This window comes from Galeopterus variegatus, unplaced genomic scaffold (genome assembly GCF_000696425.1).
Source record: "Galeopterus variegatus unplaced genomic scaffold, G_variegatus-3.0.2 Scaffold7833, whole genome shotgun sequence".
In the NCBI taxonomy this organism is placed as follows: domain Eukaryota; kingdom Metazoa; phylum Chordata; class Mammalia; order Dermoptera; family Cynocephalidae; genus Galeopterus; species Galeopterus variegatus.
The window spans coordinates 14042-31592 of record NW_007733944.1 but is presented as its reverse complement, the minus strand read 5'-3'; the positions used below and the strand labels follow the sequence as shown (position 1 = coordinate 31592).

The 17551-nt window shown below is 36.4% G+C and overlaps 1 protein-coding gene across 2 annotated transcripts in view; it reads left to right on the top strand.

Annotated features, from left to right (window-relative positions):
* BARD1 (BRCA1 associated RING domain 1) overlaps positions 1 to 10753 on the top strand; it is an 80053-nt gene extending 69300 nt beyond the window's left edge. The window contains exons 10-11 of one of the 2 annotated variants that reach the window (XM_008592365.1): positions 7097 to 7194; positions 8387 to 10753. In XM_008592365.1, the coding sequence (XP_008590587.1) occupies positions 7097 to 7194; positions 8387 to 8719 (431 nt within the window). In that variant the 3' untranslated portion in view covers positions 8720 to 10753. The remainder of the gene's footprint in view (positions 1 to 7096; positions 7195 to 8386) is intronic. The other variant, XM_008592367.1, reaches the window with a different exon arrangement.
* Positions 10754 to 17551: the final 6798 nt, after the last annotated feature.

Sequence of the window (17551 nt, the reverse complement as noted above, 5' to 3'; positions counted from 1 at the left end):
AATGTGTGGTTCCTACCCTCAGAAGTTTCCTCAGTGATAAGTCCGTCTCAAAGGTAAAGAGTAAATTGTGTGAGGGGTTTGTTTTTATAAGGAAGATAATTTATTATGGTGTCCAGTTTTTTTTTTTAATTTAATTTTACTTCTCAAAATACATTGTACTTGATTTTCATGCCCCTTTACCCATTCCTGTCCACTCCCCCCCGCATCATATCTGTGCACTTGGCTTGAATAGTTCAAGGAATTTTTGTGGTTATTCTGTCTTCTTCCCCCCACCCTTTATTTGTTTGTGTGTTTGTTTATTTTTAGCCTCCACAAACAGGTGAGAACATGTGGTATTTCTCTTTCTGTGCCTGACTTGTTTCACTTAATATAATTTTCTCTAAGTCCATTCATGTTGTTGCGAATGGTAGTATTTCGTTCTTTTTTATAGGAGAGTAGTATCCCATTGTGTAGATGTACCACAGTTTCCTTATCCACTCATCAGATGATGGACATCTGGGCTGGTTCCAGCTCTTGGCTATTGTATATAGAGCTACAATAAACACTGGAGTACAGGTATTCCTTCAGCATGATGATTTCCATTCTTCTGGGTATATTCCCAGCAGTGGAGTCACTGGGTCATATGGTAGATCTATTTGTAATTTTTTGAGGAACCTCCATATCATTTTCCATAAAGGCTGCACCATTTTGCAGCCCCACTAACAGTGGATGAGAGTTCCTTTTTCTCTGCAACCTCTCCAACACTTATCGTTCTCAGTCTTTGGATGTTAGCTATCCTAACTGGAGTGAGATGGTATCTCAGTGTGGGTTTGATTTGCATATCTGGGATGTTGAGTGATATTGAGCACTTTTTCATGTGTCTGTTGACCATTTGTATATCTTCCTTCGAGAAATGTCTGTTCAGCTCCTTTGCCCATTTTTTAACTGGGTTATTTGTTTTTTTGTTGTAAAGTTGTTTGAGTTCCTTGTATATTCTGGATATTAATCCTTTTTCAGATGTATATTTAGCAAATATTTTCTCCCACTCTGGTTGTTTTTTTACTCTGTTGATTGTTTCTTTTGCTGTGCAGAAGTTTTTTAGTTTGATATAATCCCATTTATTTATTTTACTTTTGGTTGCCTGTGCTTTTTGGGACCTATTCATGAATTCTGTACCCACTCCTATTTCCTGAAGTATTTTCCCTATGTTTTCTTTAAGGAGTTTTATTGTTTCAGGGTGTACATTTAATTCTTTAATCCATTTTGAGTTGATTTTGGTATATGGTGAAAGATACGGGTCTAGCTTCATTCTCCTACATATGATTATCCAGTTTTCCCAGCACCATTTGTTGAAAAGGCAGTATCTTCCCCAGTCTGTAGACATGCTGCCTTTGTCAAAGATCAGATGGCTATAGGCATATGGGTTAATTTCTGGGTTCTCTAAGCTGTTCCATTGATCCGTGTGTCTGTTTTTATGCCAGTGCCATGCTGCTTGGGGGTATTGTAGCTTTGTAAAATAGTTTAAAGTCAGGTAGTGTTATGCCACCAGCTTTATTTTTTTTGCTCAGGATTGCTTTGGCTATGTGTGGTCTTTTGTTGTTCTGTAGAAATGTCTGGATAGCTTTTTCCGTCTCAGAGAAAAATGTTATTGGAATTTTGATGGTGATTGCGTTGAATTTGTAGATCACATTGGGTAATATGGACATTTGCACAATGTTAATTCTTCCAATCCAAGAGCATGGGATATCTTTCCATCTTGTGTCCTCCTCTAATTTCTCTCAACAGTGGTTTGTAGTTCTCTTTGTAGAGATTTTTCACTTTCTTGGTCAGCTTTATTCCTAAATATTTTATTTTTTTGGTGGCTACTGTAAATGAGCTAGCTTTCTTGATATCTTTTCTGCATGTTCACTTGTGGAGTATAGAAATGCTACTGATTTTTGTGTGTTGATTTTGTACCTTGCAAGTTTGTTGAAATTGTTTATCAAGTCTAGTTTTTTAATAGAAGCTTTAGTCTGTTTAATATATAGGATCATATCATCTGCAAAAAAGGACAGCTTGACTTCTTCCTTTCCAATCTGGATGCACTTTATTTCCTTTTCTTCTCTGATTGCTCTGGCTGGTACTTCCAACACTTTGTTGAATAGGAGTGGTGAGAGTGGGCATCCTTGTCTAGTTTCTGTTTTTATCATCCATTCAGGATGATATTGGCAGTGGGCTTATCGTATATGGCTTTAATTATGTTGAGTTACTTTCTGTCTATGTCTAACTTGTAGAGAGTCTTTATCATGAACGGATGTTGAATTTTGTCAAATGCTTTTTCAGCATCAATAGAGATGATCATGTGGTTTTTGTCTTTGCTTGCTTACTTTTATTAACATGGTGTATCACATTTATTGATTTGTGTATGTTGAACAAACCTTGCATCCCTGGGATGAATCCCACTTGACATGGTGTATAATTTTCTATATGTGTTGCTGTATTCTGTTAGCTAGTATTTTATTGGGGATTTTTGCATCTATATGCATCAAGGATATTGGCCCGTAGTTTTCTATTTGTGATGCATCTTTGTCTGGTTTTGGAATCAGGTTGATATTTGCCTCTTAGAATGAGTTTGGGAGAATGGCCTCTGTTTCAATCTTTTGGAACAGTTTATAGAGAATTGGCATCAGTTCCTCTTTGAAGATCTGGTAGAACTCTGCAGTGAACCCATCAGTCCTGGGCTTTTCTTTGTTGGGTGCCTTCTGATAACAGCTTCAATCTCTTTTATTGTTATTGTCTGTTCAGATTTTCTGTATCTTTTTGCCTCAGTTTTGGTAGCATGTATGCAATCCAGAAATTTATACATTTCCTCCAGATTTTATCCAGAAATTTATACTGTATCTTTTTGCCTCAGTTTTGGTAGCATGTATGCAATCCAGAAATTTATACATTTCCTCCAGATTTTCAAATTTGTTGGCATATAGATGTTTATAGTAGTCTCTAATGATTCCTTGTATTTCTGAGGTGTCAGTTGTAATATCACCTTTTTTATTTCTAGTTTTTGTTATTTGGGTCTTCTCTCTTCTTTTCTTCGTCTTGTTAAAGGTTTGTCGATTTTATTAATCGTTTCGAAGAACCAGCTTTTTGTTTCATTGATCTTTTGTATTGTTTTTTGTGTTTCTCTTCCATTTAGTTCTGCTCTGATCTTAATTATTTCTTTCCATCTACTAACTTTAGGTTTGAATTGTTCTTGTTTTTCTAGATCTTTAAGGTGAAGTGCTAGGTTATTTATTTGTCATTTTTCCATTCTTCTGAAGTAAGCATTTAATGCAGTAAATTTCCCCCTTAAAACTCTTTTGCAGTATCCCACAGGTTTTGGTAAGATGTGTCATTATTTTCAAGATATTTTTTGATTTCCTGTTTAATTTCTTCTTGAACCCACATGTCGTTAAGTAGAATTTGTATAATTTCCATGAGTTTGTATAGTTTTCAGAGTTCCATTTATTATTGATTTCTAATTTTAATCCATTGTGATCAGAAAACATGGAATAATTCCAATTTTTTTGAATTTGTTAAGACTCACTTTGCGACCTACCATGTGGTCTATCCTGGAGAATGTTCCATGTGCTGATGAGAAGAATGAATATTCTGAGGTTGTTGGGTGGAATGTTCTGTTGATATCTGCCAAATCCAATTGGTCTAAAGTATTGTTTATATCTTGTGTTTCTCTGTTGATTTTTTGCCTAGATGATCTGTCCAGTGATGAGAATGGGGTGTTCAGGTCCCCCACAATTATGGTGTTAGTGTCTATTTGTTTCTTTAGATCTAATTAGTGTTTGCTTTGTAAATCTGGCTGCTCTGACATTAGGTGTGTATATATTTACGATTGTTATGTCTTCTTGATGGATAGATCCTTTTATCATTATATATTGGCCATCTTTATCTCTTTTAATGATTTTTGCTTTAAAGTCTATTTTATCTGATATAAGAATAGCTACTCCAGCTCGTTTTTCATTTCTACTTGCATGATATATCTTTTTCCATCCTTTCACTCAGTCTACGTGGGTCTTTACAGGTCAAGTGAGTCTCTTGAAGACAGCATATTGTTGGGTCCATCTTTTTAATACAGTCAGTCAGTCTGTGTCTTTTGAATGGGGAATTTAGTCCCTTTATATTCAGAATTATTATTGAAAGGTGTTGATTTACTCCTAGCATTATACTGATATTTGTTTAGATGTATTAAGTATCTTTTGTTCCTTTCTTTCTAATTTTCTGTTTGTCTTCCGTATTTGTTGTTTTCTTGGGGTGATAGATAAAGTATTTTTTCTCTCTTTTGTTAGCATTATTGTTTTGCTGGTAGGTATTGTTCTTTTTTGTTGATTCATGGGAGTGATGGTTGTTTTTGTGGTATCAACCCCAGTCCTTCCTTGAGAATTTCTTGTAGGGCTCGTCGTGTAGTAGTGAACTCCTGCAGTTTTTTTTTTTTTTTTTTTTTTGTCTGAGAAATATACTATTTGTCCTTCATTTGGGAAGGATAGCCTTGCTGGGTAAAGTATTCTTGGCTGGCACTTTTTGTCCTTTAGTGTTTTGAATATATCATCCCATTCTTTTCTGGCTTTTAGAGTTTCCGATGAAAAGTCTGATGTTATTCTGATTGGGGCTCCCTTATAAGTGACTTGCCACTTCTCTCTTGCAGCTTTTAAGATTCTCTCTTTGTCTTTGATTTTTGTCAGTTTGATTATCACGTGTCTTGGTGAGGACCTTTTTGGGTTGAATGTGTTTGGGGATCTTTGGGCTTCCTGAATCTGGGGATCTGTGACTTTCCCTATACCTGGGAAGTTTTCTGCTAGTATCTCATTGAGCATGTTTTCAATGCCATTTCCTTTTTCCTCCCCTTCTGGAATACCCATGATTTGGATATTTGAGCGCTTAAGGTTGTCAGTTATCTCTCTTAAATTTTCTTCAATTTTTTAAATACTTTTTTCTGGTCTGCCTGTGATAATTCAAATAGCCTGTCTTCAAGGTCAGAAATTGTCTCTTCTGCTTGTTCAAGTCTGCTGGTTAAACTCTCTGTTGTATTTTTTATTTCGTTGAATGAATCCTTCACAAGCTCAGCTACATTCTTTTTCAAGGTATTGATTTCTTTGTACATTTCTTCTTTCAGATCCTGTATATTTTTTCTCATTTCATTGTGTTATTTCACTGAGTTTTCTTTTATCTCATTTAGTTTCCTTAGAATAGTTACTCTATATTCCTTGTCTGTCATTTCAAAGACTCCTTGTTCTATGGGATCTAGCACTTGTACATTATTAATTTTCTTTGGTGGCCATGTACTTTCTTGATTTTTCATATTTCTGGTTTCTTTGTTGTTTTGTCATTGTGGCGAGGGGTATCGCGGTTCACTCGTTTCACCCTGATGTCTGGCTTGGATCCTGAAGGGTCTTTTGCTTCTGGACAGCAGATACTAGCTTGGACTGGAAGTCCTGCCCCACCTGCCTTCAACAGCTTGTCAGGATCGGGGCTTGGGAGCCTGTGCCTCTCAGGTCTCTCGCAGAGATGGACAGCCTGGGCCACAGTCCCATGCAGCCTGCATTCACCAGCTCATCTGACTCGGGGCTTGGGATCCCGGAGCTTCTCAGGTGTTCACAGAGACAGGACAGCCTGGGCCGAAGGTCCCACCCTTTTCGGCTTACCTGGCTCAGGGCTTGGGAGCCCAGAGCTTCTCAGGTCGCTCACGGAGATGGGACAGCCTGCTCTGGAAGTCCCAGCCCGGCCTTGCTTGCCTTCTCTGTCCGGCAGGCTCGGGGCGTGTGGGCACAAAAGCTCTAAAGTCTCTCTACTAAATGGGGAGCAACCTGAACTGGGGTCCTGCGGCAAGCAGCTCCTGTCCGTTCCAGCACAGATTTCCGGTCCTGTGTTGCTGCTTCTCAAAAGCTACAAATTGGTCACTCTGTGGGAGAGAGCGACACCAGGAACCGACTACTCCACCATCTTGACCCCTCCCACCCGGTGTCCAGTTTCTATAATACTTTTTGTATTTTATCCACAGTAGCCCTATGAAATAGGTGGAGGTATTATTTTCCTTTTTTCTTTCCATAGGCAAGGAAGCTGTGGCTCAAAGAATATAAATTATTATCCCAAGGCAAGTACTTGGGATAGCTAAGTCATTTGACTCCTAATCTCAAATTTAGTTTAGATATATGCCATCAAAACTGGAGCATGATAAATATATACACATACCATCAATTCCCTCACTTGATGGTGACAGGCAATATCCCAAGATGCGGCCTCTAGATTAAGCTGACTGGGTCTTCCCATGTGGGATTGATCCTGGGAATTCTTGAGGGACAATTAGTGCTGGCTGCCAGCTTGTGGCCCTGCTGAGGGCTTCTGCACCCAGGAACCAGTTAATGGAATGATTCTAACCAGTGCCAAGCTGGGCTATCTCTATTACTCTTGCTTTTTAACCTGAGGCTGTGAAACACATTCCAGCCATCAGAAGAAGGTTCCTTTTCCTGCAAAGCCCAACCAAATCATCTCTAGGCTTAGTGACTTCAGTGTGTACCTGTCAAATCGCAAACATGTCCCAGGCTCTGGTTGTTGTTTACTGTAACAAGTACTGTTGAGCCAGTGTTGTACAGCCAGCGCAGGAAAGTGCTGCGGAACCGAAGCACTGTCCTTAATGTCAGATCATTTATAGTCCAACAGGAGATTAGACACGTGACTGCCAAAATGAGCAGTGCAGTTGATAACTGCTCAGTTCAGATGATTATGGGCTGGACTAAACGATGAACTTTTCGTTTACTTTAATTTTGGTAATTGCTGTAAGTAAAAATGTAGTTTTTTTTATTCTTGTGTTTGAAATAGTGTATTGGTTTAGGTTTTTCAAAAAATTATAATTACAGTGTTCAGTACTTTCATTGTTTAATCCTCTGTTGGGAGGATTTCTTATATTTTGTTTATATGGAAGCAAGTTTTATTATATTTTATTTTGGCATAAGTAAGGTTTCTATTTCTATTTCAGAACGATACTGAGAACAGCCATGAAGAGAAAAAAACCACTAGCTAAAATTGCTTAATTTCAGTGAGAGAAATAATGCTCACTTGATATTTTACTTTTATCCTTGTTTTCTGTCAGGGGTGAAAGCATGTCTACAGAGAAAAGTGTGTGAACAGGAAGAAAAATATGAAATTCCTGAAGGTCCACAGAGAAGCAGGCTTAACAGAGAACAGCTGGTATTTTTCTTTTGTACTACTTTCATTGTTAAATTCCTGAAGGTCCACAGAGAAGCAGGCTTAACAGAGAACAGCTGGTATTTTTCTTTTGTCCTACTTTCATTGTTCTCCTTAACAGAGAACAGCTGGTATTTTTCTTTTGTACTACTTTCATTGTTCTATGACTCAGTATTATCATCACCATCAGGAAAAAATTCTGCCCTTTCAACAAGTACAGGTGACTGATTAAAATTTTAATTGTGCTTATTTCAAGCACTTGATTCTGAAAGATGATCATGATGAGCAGTAAAATCAAGAAGGTAATAATTTCATACTGTTAATGGATTTTTGGCATCTTGAACATTCCCATAAACCTCTCAGTGTCTGAGGTAAATCTCAGATACAGGAAGTAACTTGAAAGAAGACTTACAGCTGCTGCTCGGATTTAGTTACCATATGCCTTTATTGCCACATATTGCAGTTTTAATGGATAATATTCCATTATTCTGTTGAGATATATATTAGAAGTGACAAGGAAGAATCTTCATAGAAAGGAATTGTGAAACTTTTTTCCATAAAGCACCCAGAAGTGCGTATCATAGCTAATTGGATCCCTAGCCATGTCTTCATAGTCTGTTGAGACCCCATTGAGTACATCTCTGAACCCTGGAGGCCACACTCTCACTGTGGCTGGCCTGGAGACCTTAGGTTGGTAATATATAGGGTCCTGAATATGCATAGACAGAATTGGATTAAGGTCCATAGAAATGATGTCACTCTTGTAATTTAGTTAAGTGTAGCTTGTTGTCCCTGAAGCATGTTTCATATACCCTGAGACTTCTTGGGGCTTTAAGTCCCACCAAACATGCATAAACATCCTGATAAAAGAAGTTTGATGAACAGTTTTTTTTCATTTGTTTTTTTTTTTGTTTGTTTTGATTTTTAATACAAAGCACACCTAAAATCTTAGAAGAGTGAAAAGGAACCAAGGTGGTGTCTGAATCTTAGGGAAAAAATTGCAAATAGGAAAGAAATTCTTATTTGCATAAGTATTTTTCTTTATCTAATTAGTTCACTTGAAATACAACTTCTCCCAATACCTCATTAAGTAGCCTTCTTAGCTGTTCTATTATTTTTATTTCTCTTATTTATATGCAGTGTTTTTAAATATTTTTATCTGCTTTTAACAAGTTTTTTGTTGTTGTTCTTTCAGTTGCCAAAGCTGTTTGATGGATGCTACTTCTATTTCGGGGGAACCTTCAAGCACCATCCAAAAGACAATCTTATTAAGCTCGTCACTACAGCCGGGGGCCAGGTTCTCAGTAGAAAACCCAAGCCAGACAGTGATGTAACTCAGACCATCAATACAGTTGCGTACCATGCCCAACCTGACTCTGATCAGCGCTTCTGCACACAGTATATCATCTATGAGGATTTATCTAATTATTGCCCAGAGAGGATTCGGCAGGGCAAAGTCTGGATGGCTCCTTCAAGCTGGATTATAAACTGTGTGATGTCCTTTGAGTTGCTGCCTCTCACCAACTGAATATCGTACCAGGAGAACACTTCAAATGGAACTTGCATGGTTTGTGAGAAGCCAGCCATCGTGCTGTTTTCAATATTCACACTTTTAAAAATAGGTAGAGTTATTCATATTTTTTCTTTGAATTAAAAAAAAAATCTTCTGCCAGATTAGGAATTCACTCTTTATTCACCGTTTAGATGCTAGAATTGCTTTTAAGGGTTTTTCTTTTTAAAACTGGCAGCATATGTTTTTTGATTCATCATGTTTTTCTATTCAAATTATCAGCTATCAAAGATTAATGAGAGGGTATCAGAACTGTTAAATATACAAGTGGTATTATTACTGGTTCAGCATTGTAATGTTCTTTGATGGAAAAAATCCACACCTGCCACCAACAAAAATACTTGCCATCCTTTAGTAAACAGAGAATATTGTCAGAAAATCTATTCTGGCTTTTTTGTAATGAAGAGAGTACCTGGTCTAAATGTGCTACCATAGGTGTTAAATTCTTCTCTTATCTGCCACTATCTTTATCTTACTTTGTGATTTTTTAGTTTCTTTAATTTACGTGGGTGTCTGTTCCTACATTTTCATTCTTTTAAAAAAATCTTGTGTATTCATCAGAAAATCATGATTTGAACCTTAGCACTATTGTTTTGGATGGTAAAAAAATCAACATTGGGTTCATGCTACATATTTTTATTGTATGCATTTGCTTATTGTTAATTATCAATTTTTAACTGTTTACGACATATGTACATATATACGTAGATCATTTTCTCTAACATATTTTAGTATTAATATTTCTTAGAAGGTCTCACTAGTCTAGCAAATGCCAATCAGATGTTAATATGAGATTAAGAAGCAGTCTTTTTAAAATTGACCTTGCTAGGTATTGCCAAAATAACTTTTGAAGGTCATAATTTCTTGCTTTGTAAAGTTTAAGATTTTAGGTTGGCGTGGAGGCAGAAATTGGAGATCACTTGATTTAGAACAGATTTTTTCCAGATTATACAAAAGGCCATAACAGTAAGTGCAGAGGTAGGAGTGGGAAGGTTGACTCCTAATGCCAAAATAGTCAAAGTCATGAGTAGTGGATAGGACATCACCTGAGAATGGCCAGACATGAGGAGGTTACTTTGGTCTGAGTGTTCTCACTTGTGAATTGACAAGGATAGATTAAATAATTCTAAAACACTTTTTCAGAAGCAAAATTCTTTAATAACTTCATAGAAATTGAACGTACTTGTAATATTAACGGCTTGTAGAAGGAGAAACTGTAAGACCGGGATGTTCATGAGCCAAAGAGGACAGTTTGGTAACCAGTAGGTTAGAGTATCCCTAATTTTAAAATATGGAGAGTCCATGAGGTTAATCTACATTTTAAGATCCACTTATTTGAAAATTTGAGATTCTGCTTATCATTTGAAAATACATTTTACTTTAATTCCTTCTATGATGTTACTTTTCCATATCAAGAAATGTATTATGTGAACAAAATAAAATACTTCTTACCCTGATCTTCCAGGGTTAATTCTCTCTGAAACACTCTATAACCAGGAATGTGTTTGTCCCACATTTCATTTTGATGGAGAATGTTGAACATCATAGCACCAAAGCATCTGTGGGGTTAGATAATATCTGGATTAAATAATTTAAGACTCTCTGAGATTTTGGTTGTCATTTTTGATTTATAACTGACTTTAAGTTACTTTCTATTTCCACATAGGTCATATTCCTAGCGAGAGGGTTTGTTTCTGTTCCTTGTATCTGAATTCCTGTTTGTAAAAACATTTTTGGGGTTTCTTACTCATTTTTCTTCATTCATTTTCTTGGTTTGTCCTTTTTCTCTTTGTGGATTTTTCCCTCCACTATTAAGCAGTTTTATTTTTGGTTTCTTTAAATATTTATTTTGACAGCAGTTGGTTTATGTTAAGCTCTTGAAACTTGTAATTGTACTTTCTGTGTAGATATACTTGTAATTGTTTTTTCAATTATAGATTCATGCTTTCTTTTTATTTACCTTAAATCATTAAAGTTATTTGTGTTTCCATACACCTCTCTTATATAAAAGGGCTTATTCTGCACTATTGAAGAATAAGACTCAACGTGACTTATAAGGATATCTTTCAGCTAACAAAAGCTTATCTTTTTGAACATTAACACTTTTTACTTAATTTTGAATAGAAATGTTTACTTTATTAAGTAAAGTACGATACTTTTACTTAGGTAGCCTCTCCCATTCTAAAAATTTTGTCTATCTTTCATCCCCTGAATGTATTTACTGTGGATATCAAGACTGTTTAGGCCTCCATACTTAAGTTATGCACCTTTGAAAGCACCTTTTTCCTGTCAGCATTATGTCACAACCCCTTCCTGCCACCTTAGCTTGTGCCCTACTGAGGATGCCTTTGGGTAACTTCACTTCACACATCTCTAATAACAGAAAAAGGAGGTTGATCTTTTCTACCTTTATTTCATAATTTGTGAGACTTATACTTTCATTATTAATACTACATGTTTGTCAAAAACCACTCACCATTTGTGTGATGGCTAAAATATTACCTCAATATTCTGCCATGAATGAAATATCAAAGACATTTTCAGAGTTTTACTGATGTGGCTACCTTTGAGTTTTTTAACAACTCTGCTTATGAAGTGATGGCTAAAATATTACCTCAATATTCTGCCATGAATGAAATATCAAAGACATTTTCAGAATTTTACTGATGTGGCTACCTTTGAGTTTTTTAACAACTCTGCTTATGAAAGTATTACATAGTTACTACAGAAGCTTTGCAAAGTACAAAAAACACAATGAAGAAAATAGTCACAAAATCCAGGGACCATAAACTGACAAATTGTTTTGTGTGGACTTGGTAATGTTAAAAAGTACATTGAACTCTGTTGAAAGGGCAGGGGTGCTTCCGTTCACCACAGACCCTGCAGTTCCTTCTCTCACTCCCTTCCATTTATTCTTTCAATTGGGCCTTAGAAACATTGATTAATCCACAACTCAGAAATTACAACTATTAACATTCTTGTCTTTTTTTTTTCCTATTTAAGCACACACATATGTAGCTCCTATAACTAAGGGATATTAAATACTATATACTTCCCATATTTTCACATGTATTTATTCTTACACACAATTTCAAATTGTTGTATCCTGTCAACAAGATATAACTTATTTAGCCAAATCCCTGCTATTGAATATCTGGATTGTTTCCATTATAGCTAAATCTGTAAAAACATCTTTATAATAAATTTTGGTGGGGAGGGACAGAGTTTCTTTAAAATGTCATGCTAACGCACCATCTGTCATTACCATCTCTACAGGATGCAGTGCACACCCTACACATTTAAATTAAGACCTGTAAGTTATGCTTAAAATATAAAAATTAGAAAATGAGCCTTAATTGATTGCTCTGATTTTCATGAGTTGATGAGACGTTACCTGGAAGGTTCTAAACACTCCAGCTTTTACAGGTTAGAAACTAACCAAAAAAAAAAAAAAAAGACCAGGCCTTTTGGTAGAGATGTTAGAGATAATCTAGCTTGTGAGGAGCTCTCATGTTAAGAGCTCCAGTGATTTGCCCGAGATTATGCCGCACGCTTCTTGTCCTTATGCTACACCACTTCCCGAGGCATGCTGTGTCTTTAAGTCTGCTATTGGCAGGCACCTTTGATCTGATGTTTCCTTGAATGGACTTACTGGACTGGTCTAGGATGAAAGAAGGGGAGATGGTATCTATCCCACTTTTGCTGTAATCCCACCTTTTACCTCAGCAGGTATTAATAATTGCTGTACTTTGGTTTTGAGACCAGAAAGAATCTTGAAATCCTTCTAGACTTTTGTTTCAGGCAGCCACAACTAATTGGTCAAGTTGGTTTATCAGCTGGAATATATTTTACCATCACTAAACTTAGCCATGCTAAGAAACTCAAGTCATTTTTGCGTGTTTGTTGCTTTCCTGTGCTGCACACCAGAAGTACGGGACATACTCCAGTCAGTAATTATGGTCCTACACAGAAGCGATTCTCAACTGGGAGACAATGTGCTTCTAGTTGGGGGTAGAAGGGAAACACACACACACATACACAAAAAAATGCTCAAAGGTTGAGAGAGTGGCAAGGAGGAATATGATTTGGATTAGCTCTCTAGGTGATTCTTGGGCCTGTACTTCCCACAGTTGCAAGTCACTGATTTAGCACCATTTATTGTCGGAATTTCCCTGTGACACAGCCACACCATTTAGAAATTGTATTTCTGATTCAACTACCTATTGCAATGCAAAATGTGTGTGTGTGTGTGTGACTAAATGTGATAATAATATGTATGTCATGTGTCCAATTCTTTAGAAATTGTATTTCTGATTCAACTACCTATTGCAATGCAAAATGTGTGTGTGTGTGTGTGTGTGTGACTAAATGTGATAATAATATGTATGTCATGTGTCCAATTCCCCAAGACACACATTTCTAAAGCTAAGGGATGTGAAGTTTGCTATTGAATATGATGTGCCTTAAAATCATCACCATTTTCATTGTAATAATCATTTCCTTCTCTCTGAGTGCAAAGTTCTGATACCCGGTGGTAAACTCAGATTATTTTTATGGGCTGTGGAAGTGATGATTAATATGTATGACGTTTAATTTATATTAAAAGAGAAGTAATACATTCTGAAATGTAAAATAAGTTGAGTTTTTTTTTTTTTTCTGTTGACCTTTCTTTGGCAGGTATGTGATAGAAAGCAGAGTAGGCAGTTGACTTTTTCAGTAAGTATCCTCTTATTTAAAGTGCTCTGCAAAGATTGATTTGCAGTTATACATATGTATTTTATCCTTTTCCTTTTTAAGAATACATTTCTGCTTTTACATTTTAAAAGGAGATTGAACAAGAGTCTGGTACTGATTTACTCAATAATTTGTACACTCATTCATTGAATATCTGTTACAAACTGACTATCAGGCTTTGTTGCTTACTTGGAGCAACCACGGTGAATAGACACGGCCACAGCCCTCAGTAGGCTTACCACACTCCAATAGGAGAGTCAAATGGATAAGCAGATGATTGCACAGGTATTGTTTTTGGCAAGGCAGGGCCAGTTATCATGTCCAGGAGGAACACCTTGTTGGAGACCTGCACACTAGTGGGCATTGCTATTTCGGGACCTGCTTCAAAGAAGTCTACATTGCTACACGTGACTCACCTGGTAGCAGAACCAACCAGTGTCTGCTCTGGACATAATCAGGTATTTTTTGGAAAGGAATCTAGGACTTTCCCAGATGAATTAATATTCACCATAATATGTACTAAACATTTTTTGATTCCCTTTGAGTGATACTTCTAGTCTTTTGCAGAAGAGAATGACACTTTATCAATATTTTATTAGAGGGTTTTCTTTAATTAGAATTTCAAGTCAGAAATAGGAAATGCAGCTTGCTGAAACCATGACTGGGAAATGAGTTTTTTGTTATGCATGTTTAATTTGCTAAGTTAGCAAATTTAATCTGAAGATAATTAAACAGTAGTTAAATCTGTCCAGATTTATTTCATCCACTTTTTAAAAATGCATTTTTTAAAATGCATGGTGGTTTTCTGTGAATTCAGATGTAGTCATTGGAAGGGAGGGTTGTCTTTTTTTTAATGTTAGAAAGGTTTTTAAAATGGAGTGTTGGCATTTAAAAACTTTCATCTTGTAGCAAAGTAATTTGTGTACATGGCTTAAAAAGTCCAATAGTGCTTTAAAAAAAAAAAAAAAAAAGTCTTCTGTACCTTCCTTAACCTCTGCCCAGAAACAACCACTTTGTACTCTTTTTGTAGTTTATTTTGGTATTTACCTTCTACATACTGTGTCTGTACTGCATTGTCTTAATTCATCCATTTTAGACATCTATTGATTTCCTATTGTGGTAGATGATGAGGTTTTTTATTTTTTCTCTCCTCCCCAGCCTCCCAATTGGTAATTTAAATCTCTTTCTGGTGGTTTTTCCATGGTGGCTGGAAATCTTTTCTCCAAGACAAACCTATACAGGTAATAGTCTAGTTTCAGTTTTTCCTGGAAATATCCCTCCTGATGCCCTCTGCCCTTCCCCTCCGTGAGGTCTGCTGCCTCACTTTCATCCTGGGACTCTCTTCTTTCCCAGATTCTGGGAGCCCCATCACCTCTCTTCTTTATGGGATTCCCTATTTTTTGCTTAACATCTATGTTTTGACGGCTTATATCCTCCCGTAGCTTTATGAAAAAGAATACAATCAGTAAGTATTTTGTCTGAAAATGGTTTTCATTCTGCCATCACACCTGACTGGCTTGGCAAAGGATTCTAAGGTGGCAATCGTTTTCCCTTAGAGTGGGGTTTTGAGAGGTGAATCAGCTTCTTGTCTGTACATCCTCTGCATGCACCTGGGTTCATCATGTTATTTTAGTGTTGTTTCAGGCAGAGGAAGGGGCAGTCAGTGGAGTAATGTCTTTAGCATCCATACTCATTCTTCTAAAAACCAGAAATTCTTATGTTTTATATGTACTTAATAAAATGGTGCTTTGGATTACTTCTGCTATTTGTAAATAACTGGCATAGTCTTGTTTAAAATTGTATAACCTGGACCTCATTTCCCATTTGTGGTTTCTGCAAGCTGCATTTCCTATTTCTGACTTGAATTCCTAATAAAAGGAAAAAAAAAAACCTAAAAAATATTAATGTTATTAATATTTTATTAATAACAATGAAACACAAAATGTTATTCTTTTCTGTAAAAGACTAGAAATATCACTCAAGGGAAATCAAAAAATATTTAGTTAATATTTGACAAATTAAGGCAAGTTAAGCCCAAAACAATGGCTGGAGGCAACTTGCTAACAAAACTTAGTAAGCATTTTTTTTTTTCACCCAAATGAGATTTGGGCTCGTGAATGATGATTGTAAATAATAGAATCATCCCCTGCCCAGAAAAAGGCCACTGATTCTATCTAGTATCCTATATACAAAATATCAGTACATTCATAGTTACTCTTTTTAGCAGCAAGACTTCTTATCTCATATTTCCTGGCCAGGCACTTTCCTTTAGGAATATTAGGGAGATTTATAAAATCTTGTAATTATAACTCCAAAGTAAAGGCAATATTCACAGGATATCTGCTAACATGCAAATGTAAGCCATCTAGGTGTAGGGAACGTGATGGGGATTTTTAAAAGGCATAAAAAGCTATCAGTTAATTATGACTCAAGTAGATAAGGCTATCTGTTGATGACCAACTGGACATTTCTAGGGATGTAAGCATCAAGTAGAAGGCCAACCAATGTCCTATAACCCTGGTTGAGGAAAGAGGAAGAAAGAACAAAGCATATATAATACTTGTTTTATTTTTTTTTATGTTACTCTATAATTTTGTAAGAATTGACAGGTAAGCTATTCCTCTTCACTGAAAGATAGGCTTGTGGTTTTGTGGTTTTTCATGTAGGAAAATAAAGTCATTCAATTTTCATTATATCAGTACATTGTGGGAGTTAGAATCAATAAGCCACTTAGCTTGCCTTGGGTAGAAAATAATAGAAATACCGTATGCAGGTGGTTACCTGTGGGGGATATCTTAAATATTATACAATAATTTTTGAAGAAAAGGAATCCATACAACAAAAAAGATGAATTTAAGAATGTCTTTGATGGGATCATTCCTACTAAAATTGTCAGTGTGTGCTTAGTGACAGGATATATAGTGAATTGAAATCTTGATCCTGAGCCATTTCCTACTCTCCATTTTGAACATTTTCCAAAATTTTGTTCCTTTATAAATCATTTACATTTGTAGTTGATTGTTAGGATCGCTAAAAATAGCACACTGCTTCATCTTATTTAAAATATTATATCACATGGAAGCTAAAAGCTACGGAATTGGATCTCAAAGGTTTTTTCCTTCCTTGATTATTAGATTTTCCTTTTTCCTCCATCTTATTCTTGGGTGTTTTCTTCTTGCCAGTTCTGTCACTAGATGTTTTTAATAGAGTCTTTCTTTATGGAAGTTGTCTGCCTCTCATCTCTGTCTTATACCTTGAACAGAGGACTGATTGCATTGTTTTAGGCTTACCATCATTATCATTATTTTTGCTTTGCTAAACATCCATTCACTCTGATACCAGCATTCTCCAGGATTGTTCTGTATTTTTACCCTTTGTTGATTGTTCAGTGGCATTCAGTCTCAAAAACTCTGAGCTCAGATGCTCTCCAGTTATTTTCTAGCTTTGTCATCCCAGAGGAAAAAAATATTCCATAGGATTCTTGGAAGTGCCTATTTTAATAAAGCCATCAGAAGTTCACCCACTTCAATGAATGGAATACTACTTTTTTATATCTTGCCCTATAAATTATTTTCTTTTTTTCTCCTTCCCCCACTCTCCCCCTGCTACCTGCAAGAATTTGTTTTTTACTTCAACATTCACTCAGTGCAGCCAAAATTTTTATTTCCAGTTACTGGTGAGAGTCAATGGCCCTTTAGCTCTTATTAGTAAAACAACTGTGACGTAAATTGTATAAACCCCTTAAAGCTAGGACTGTGTAGTAATCATAGCAGTGAATGCTTCCTTGTTGCATGTCTACAATGATTAGACACTGTTTTCATTATTTTATATAAAATAATTCTTAGGGGTCGGCCCGGTGGCGCACTGCTACAGTGTGCCGCTTGGGAGTGCGGCGGCGCTCCCGCCAAGGGTTCGGATCCCACATACAGACCGGTTCCCGCTCACTGGCTGAGTGAGGTGCGGGTGCAGCACTGAGGGTTGCGATCCCGTTACCAGTCCCGGTCCGGTATGGGCGCGACACTGAGGGTTGCGATCCGTTGTCGGACACGAAAAAAG